The sequence below is a fragment of the Nestor notabilis genome, unplaced genomic scaffold, assembly GCF_000696875.1.
Source record: "Nestor notabilis isolate BGI_N333 unplaced genomic scaffold, ASM69687v1 scaffold10765, whole genome shotgun sequence".
Lineage (NCBI taxonomy): Eukaryota > Metazoa > Chordata > Aves > Psittaciformes > Psittacidae > Nestor > Nestor notabilis.
In genome coordinates this window covers 1-7,267 of record NW_009929782.1, presented here as the reverse complement: position 1 = coordinate 7,267, position 7,267 = coordinate 1, and the positions used below count along the sequence as shown (strand labels likewise).

General features: G+C 57.8%; 2 protein-coding genes across 2 annotated transcripts in view; one reads left to right on the top strand and one right to left on the bottom strand.

Annotated features, from left to right (window-relative positions):
- LOC104406223 (acrosin-like) overlaps window positions 1-244 on the top strand; it is a 3,164-nt gene extending 2,920 nt beyond the window's left edge. Inside the window, exon 6 of the mRNA XM_010015143.1 lies at window positions 11-244. Within this exon, the coding sequence (XP_010013445.1) occupies window positions 11-244 (234 nt within the window). The remainder of the gene's footprint in view (window positions 1-10) is intronic.
- A 1,357-nt stretch (window positions 245-1,601) lies between these two features.
- Window positions 1,602-7,144, bottom strand: LOC104406222 (interferon-induced guanylate-binding protein 1-like). Its single transcript, XM_010015142.1, has 10 exons — window positions 6,952-7,144; window positions 6,743-6,870; window positions 5,859-5,968; window positions 5,143-5,339; window positions 4,796-5,038; window positions 3,586-3,866; window positions 2,423-2,635; window positions 2,216-2,318; window positions 1,917-2,110; window positions 1,602-1,817 (listed from the first exon to the last, which is right to left on the bottom strand). Exons 1-10 carry the CDS (start codon window positions 7,142-7,144, stop codon window positions 1,602-1,604), a joined length of 1,878 nt encoding a protein of 625 aa, XP_010013444.1.
- Window positions 7,145-7,267: the final 123 nt, after the last annotated feature.

Sequence of the window (7,267 nt, the reverse complement as noted above, 5' to 3'; positions counted from 1 at the left end):
CTCAACCCAGGCCTTCCACGACTGGATCCTCTTTCAGCTGGGGCTGCTCCGCTCCGCGGGAGCCACCACGACCCCCCGCGCATGGACCCACTTCCACTCATCCTACGCTCCCATCCAGCAGACAGCGCCAATCCCAACGGCGCCCAGCATGGGCGGCTCCTGCCCGTTCCCGTTCCAGAAGCTGGTGGACTTCTTCAGTCGGGTGCAGGAGCTGCTGCAGGTTCTAAGGGGGAAGAAGACTTGAGGAGCAACATCAGTGGCCGGGACCTTTGTCCTGCTCCTCAACACGCACATTGAAGTTGGCCTGATCTTAAATAAAGTCCCTTGTTTTCACGTAGACGCTTTTTAGCCCCTTGTCTTCTTCTGGTCCATTAGGAGGGATAGGGCTGAGGTTTGAGTGATGGAGGGTGGGGAACAGAGGGAAGAGGAATCCTGGAATCATGGCATCAACCAGGTTGGAAAAGACCTTCAAGAGCACCAAGTCCAACCTTTACCCCACCATTAAACCATGGCATGATGAGGGAGGGGGACACCTTCCACTAGACCAGGATGCTCGAAGAGATGCGCCTTGAACACTGCCAGGGATGGAGCATCCAAACCTTCTCCCTTCAACCCATCCCAGTGTCCCAGCACCCTCAGTGAAGAACTTCCTTATCTCCAACTGAACCTCCCCTGTTCCAGTTTGAACCCATCACCTCTTGTCCCATCGCTCCAATCTGTGATGAAGGTCCCTCTCCACACCCAAATGACGAGGGAAAAGCCCAACCTTCCACCCCCATAACTTTCATACAAGCCTCTGTAGGTCCATCATTGAGCAGAACCTCTCTGTGCATTGAACACAGCTCTGGGTGGTGCTGCCGTGGCCACCCAACATCATCCTCATCCTCTTCCTTTGGAACCCCAGATGTTCCCCTCTCCACCTCCTGACTTCCAGCCTCATGGGTGGATGTTTCCATGATGTTCTCCTCATGGAAAAGGAGATGGTGCAGCCAGGCCCCAGCTTAAGGGCTAAAGAGGAGACTTGTGCTGCTGACCCCACCTCCAATGGAATGAAGGACCCAAAAGCACCCACGTACATCAAAATACCACCTTGACAAGGATGCTTCGGGGGGTTTCATCCCGTTTTCACCTCTTTTGGACCCGATCTGCACCCGTCCAACGTGAACACGCGGCTCCTTGTGTCCGCTTCAGCTTCTAGGCTCAAGATTGGCCCCTTTCAGAGCAAATCCCAAAAGGAAGAGTGGGAAAAATCCATATTTCAGCCAAATCTCCAGGAATTTGGGGCTTTTATTCTGAGGAGCAGCACAAAACAACCACCAACAGCCCCTACAGTGAGTTGAGCCCCTTCCAAAGCCCCTCTTGACACTGGGTGCACCTTCCAAGCACCGTTTCCCGAGCCAGATCCTAAAGGAAAGCCAGATCCTCCCAGTTTGTGGTCAAAACCCGCGTAGACGAGGCCCGCAGTGATACGGGTCAGTGGTGACCTTGGCAGTGCTGCGGTAAAGGGAGGATGTGATGAGCTTAAAGGTCTTCTCCAAGCTGGTTGATGCCATCATTCTGGCCTATGGTTGCCCATAGGCACCACGGACCTCGCCTGGTTCCTACAAGTGCTTAGGAGCGGATCTGGATGAGCTGAAGTACTGGAGAACGGCGAGTGTCACGTTTGTCAGGAGGGACAGGATGATGTTCAACCAGAATTCGATGGTGTTCCTCTTGGTGGCGGAATGGATGTGGCTCTCATCATCCAGCCTACGGGCCACCGCGCTCAGGCCCATGGCTTTCTCCAAGAAGCCTTCCTTGAGCAACATGTCCTTCTCCTGCGAAGCCACAGTGAGCCCCAGGAGCAAGAGAAGGGACCCAGATGGGACCCCCTTAAGTGCCACCCCATGGACCCATGTTCTCCTCCCCCTGGGTACCTTTAACTTGTGGTTGATCATCTGGAGGTTCTCATCCAGCTTCTTCTGGTAGCATCCATCCAGCTTCTTCTGCAGCTGGAGCGTGTACTCCTGGTAGCCACGTGCCTGGTCCTGCAGCTTCTGCTTGGATTCAGCCTCCTGCTTCATCCGGATCTCCATCGCCCGCATGGCTCGCTCGTACTCGTCCTGCTGAGCTGGTGACAGAGACACGGAGGTGGCGCCAGGGCAGGGGCTGAGGACGTGAGCCCCTCAAGGGGTGCTCAGCACCCAGCAGTGGCCGGTCTCAGCCCAGAGCTTACTTTGCTTCTGCTTCTCCTTCTCCGTCAGGGAGCTGTCCATGTGGAGGATGGTTTTGGCAACATCCTCTTTGCTCTGGAGGAACTTCTCCAGGACATCATCAGCCTGAAAGGCCACAGGCAGAGACGAGGAGTCAAGGGGAGGAGGAGCAGGAGTGGCTCCTTAGGGAAGGGGATGGGACACGCATGAGGAGCTGCTGCTGTTCCTACCTTCACCCCTTTGCCAGGCAGCTCCTGGTATTTCTTCACCAGTTCCTCGCAGTCCTCTCTGAAACGCTGGTAACCCCCCACCATGCCATAGGAACCGCTGTTGATCCTTGTCTCCACGTCCTGGTAGAGGTCCCTGAGAGCATCCGTGCACTTGTCCTGGGACATCTGCTCATTGTCCGTGTGGAACTTCTCCAACATTCCCTCTACTTGATGCTGTGAGGAGGGAAAGACCAACCTCGGCTTCATAATCCACTGCTCTCATGCCCGGTGGAAATCAGGACATGGAATCATGGGATGGGCTGGGTTGGAAGGGACATTAAAGCTCATCCAGCCCCATGGGCAGGGACACCTTCCATAGAGCAGGTTGCTCCAACCTGGCCTTGAACACTGCCAAGGATGGAGCATCCAAACCTTCTCCACTGAACCCATCCCATTGTCCCAGCACCCTCACAGGGAAGAGCTTCATCCCAAGATCCCATCTAAGTCTTCCCTCTTCCCATTGGAAGCAGTTACTCCTCATCATATCCCTCCATCCCTTGTCCAAGGCCCCTCTCCAGGTTTCTTGTAGCCCTTTAGCCACTGGAGCTGCTCTAAGGTGTCCCCTTCAGGAGCCTTCTCTTCTCCAGCTGCCCCAGCCCAGCTCTCTCAGCCTGGCTCCAGAGCAGCATCTCCACAGGTGACCTGTGATTCCACCTCCTATGGTCCTATGGTGCCACCTCCTATGGCCCTATGGTTCCACCACCCATGGCCTTACGGTTCCACCTCCTATGGCCCTATGGTGCCACCTCCTATGGCCCTATGGTTCCACCACCCATGGCCCTACGGTTCCACCTCCTATGGCCCTATGGTTCCACCACCCATGGCCTTACGGTTCCACCTCCTATGGTCCTATGGTGCCACCTCCTATGGCCCTATGGTTCCACCACCCATGGCCCTACGGTTCCACCTCCTATGGCCCTATGGTTCCACCACCCATGGCCTTACGGTTCCACCTCCTATGGTCCTATGGTGCCACCTCCTATGGCCCTATGGTTCCACCACCCATGGCCCTACGGTTCCACCTCCTATGGTCCTATGGTGCCACCTCCTATGGCCCTATGGTTCCACCACCCATGGCCCTATGGCCCCACCTCCCCAGAGCCCAGAGGATGATGGTCTCCTACCATGAGGTCCTTCTGGAAGAGGCAGATGTCCTCCTCGAACGCCCGCTCCATGAAGAGCTCCAGCGCCTCCCTCCTGCACTGGGCGTGCAGGTCCTGCAGCTCCTGCGCCGTGGCCGTGGGCAGCTTCACCCTCGTCTCCATCAGCTCCCGGTACCGGCCCAGAGCGTCCTTGAGCGCCGCCGCGTTCTGCACTTGCGCCAGGGCCAGCACCGCGTTGCCCAGGCACGGCACCACCCCGCTCCGGATGGCGCCCACGAAGGACACCACCAGCTCCACCAGCACTGCCAAGGTGAGGGGACAGGAGGGAGTCAGGGGTCCCCTTCTTCCCATGGAGGCTGGGGCTGGAAAAGCCCATCATCTGGTTCCACCTCCCACCAGAGCATGTGGCTCCAGCCCGGCCTTGAGTGATGGAGCATCCAGCACCTTAATGATCATAAAGGTCTTTTCCAACCTGGTTGGTTCTATGGTTCTGTGACTCTTTGGGCAACGTGTTCCAGCATCCCACCACCCTCAGAGTGAGGAACTTCTCCTTATCTCCAACCTGAACCTCCCCTGTTGCAGTTTGAACCCATCACCCCTTGTCCTATCACTGCTGAAGGTCCCTCTCCACATCCCTGCAGCCCCTGGAAGCTGCTCTGAGCTCTCCAGCAGCTTCTCTTCTCCAGCCCCAACGTCTCCAATGGGAGCTGCTGCAGCCCCTGCTCATCCTCGTGGCCTCCTCTGGCCTTGCTCCAGCAGCTCCGTCGCCTCCTGATGTTGAGGACCCCAGTGCTGGGTGCAGCACCCAAGTGGGGTGTCAGCAGAGCAGAGCAGAGGGGCAGGAGCTGCTCACGCTTGATGCAGCCCAGGACACGTGGGGGGGTGTTGATGGGTCCCATTGAGCTTCTCCTCACCCAACACCCCCAAATCCTTCTCCTCAGGCTGCTCTGAACCACTTCACCCATCCTATAGCCTGGGATGGTCCCATGTGCTATGTTGAGCTCCATGAGATCCTCATAGTCCCACCCCTCCGGCATGTCCAGCTCCCTCTGGATCCCACCCTTCCCTCCATCATATCAACCCAACCACACAGCTTGGTCTCTCCTAACTCTTTCCACCCCACCTGCAACACCCAGAAGCTCCAAACCCAGAGGCAGGGCCATCATCCAGCAGCAAAATCCCTCCCTCATCACTTGCTCCTTCCCCAGACACGAGCCCCAGGAGCACTCACTGCTCCCCGTTACGATGTGGCCACCAGGGATGGTTTTAGGTGGAGCCTCCTCCCAGATGTAGCTGCAGAACTTCTCCATTTGCTGCTGGAATTCCGGGTTGAGCTCCTTGTCCTCCAGCTGCTCCAAGTGCTCCAGGTTCTTCCTGTTTCCCGGCGGCTCAAAAGTGAAGCACTTGCGATGCGGGAAGAAGCGGCGGATGCATTCCCGGAGCTGGTTGTAGTGCTCGCTCCTCGGGCTGCCCTCTGGGGTGGAGGAGGCCACGGGAGCAGATCAGCACGTCTGGGTCCCACTGGATGTGCCTGGGCTTGGACGTGTCCCCAGCATCTCTCCATCACCTTCCACTTACCAGCCTTGAGCTTCAGGGCCTCCTCCAGGTATTGGTCCTCGGTGATTTCCTTCCCATCCTTCTCCAGGCACAGGGTGAAATCCCGAACGGCCCAGATGAAAGCTGGGAAGAAGAGGACAAACTTCTCCGGCTCCTCCACCTCACCCGCTGTGGGCACTGCCTTCAGCTTGATGTGCTCGCTCAGCTTCACCACGTAGCTACGGAGCTGCTAAGGAGACAGGGAGCCCACCACCACCTCGATGGGACGGAGCAGCCTGGAGGGGGCACGGGATGGGCTGGAAGGGACCTTAAGGCTCGTCTAGTTCCACTAGAGCAGGTTGCTCCAAGCCCCTGCGTCCAACCGGGGCTGGTTCATCCAAACCTTCTCCATTCAACCCATCCCAGTGTCCCAGCACCCTCATAATGAACTTCTTCCCAACATCCCACCCAACTCTTCTCTTTTCCAGCTGGAGCCGTTCCTCCTCATCCCATCCCTCCATCCCTTGTCCAAAGCCCCTCTCCAGGTCTCCTGGCGCCCCGTTAGGCACCGGAGCTGCTCTAAGGTCTCCCTGGAGCCTCCTCTTGGCCAGGCTGGACAACCCCAGCTCCCTCAGCCTGGCTCCAAGCACCATCTCCTCAGCCTTGAGGTCCGCAGCTCCTCAGGACCCAAAGCTCAGGAGCTGTGTGAGGACCTGGGCTTTACCAGCCCCTTGTCACTGGTGTCCCACCAAGGATACTGCAGCTGGTCCAAGGCTTGTTGGTCAATGGTGCCTCTGCTGTTGTAGATGAGGGTGCTGGAGAGCAGGATGGAGAGCACGAAGAGCCACGTGTCATTCACGGCGTCGCCCTGGAACAACCACCACCGGCTCTTGGCCACAAGAACCCCCCAAATCCCAAACCCCAAATGTCCCCATGGAACCAACAGCCCATGGAGAGGTCCAGGCCACCTCCTGGCTTTCTGTAGCTGGGCTGGTCCCCAGCTTAGCCCCACAGGTCCATCCGGAGCTGCTGCTGCACCTTGTCCTCCCCAACCTGCTTCCCCATGGATCTGGCTCCCTGGAGCACACAGGCTGAAGAGCTCCATCCGTGGTGGGAACGTCGGGAGCCTGCTCACTGGGGTTGGCCCCTCAGGACTGTCCACAAAGTGCTGGGAATGTTTAGAACTCCGGGATGATGGAATCCGAGAATCATAGAATCCCGGAGTAATGGAATCATGGAATTGTAGGATCAAGGAACAGCAGAATCGTGGAATCACAGTCACGGAGGCATGGAATGAGAGAATTGTGGGACAATAGAATCGTGGGATCATAGAATCATGGAATAATAGAATGATGGAATCATGCAATCATAGATTCATGGAGTCATGGAATAATAGAATCATGGAATCATGGAATCCACCAGGTTGAAAAGACCTTTAAGCTCACCAAGTCCAACATTCCCAGCACTCCAAGGCCACCACTAACCCCTGGCACTGAGGGCATCACCTACACGGTGTGTGGACACCTCCAGCCTGTTCCAAGGCCTGAGCACCCTCTGGGCAAGGAATTGCTCCCAGTCTCCATCTGAACCTCCCCTGGCGCCACTGGAGGCTCCACACACGGACCTCCTGCTCCTCACCCACCTTCTCCACATCTCCCAACCCTTCGGTGTCCAGCAGCACCAGCGTAAGCCCGGGCTGGAGGGGATGAGGGACGCACCAAACCCAGATCCCTTTGGTGTGAGCCTGCACGCTGGAGCCAACGGAGAAGCCTGTGGGGAGGACACAGCGGAGCTCAATGGGGTCGGACACGGAGGAGGAAGCTCCAGGTCGACGTCTGGGACCCCCCTCACCTCCTCTGTGGCCCAGCAGCCTGTTGCCCAGGTAGGACTTGCCGCTGCGGTAGGGCCCCACGATGGCCACCACCACCACGGGCTCGGTGATGCCCAACAGCACCTGCAGGGTCTCCTGCTGCAGCACCAAGCCCTGCTCCGGGGTGTTCGCCACCAGGCACATGGGCGCTGCCATGTGCACCTTGGATGCCATCACTGACCACCCGCACCTGCAACGGAGGAGCTGAGATGGGGACGTGAAGTTGATGGTGGTGAGGACACCCCGCAGTCCCGACTGGAGCCTCTACTTCATCCCTGCACCCAGCTGGAACATCCC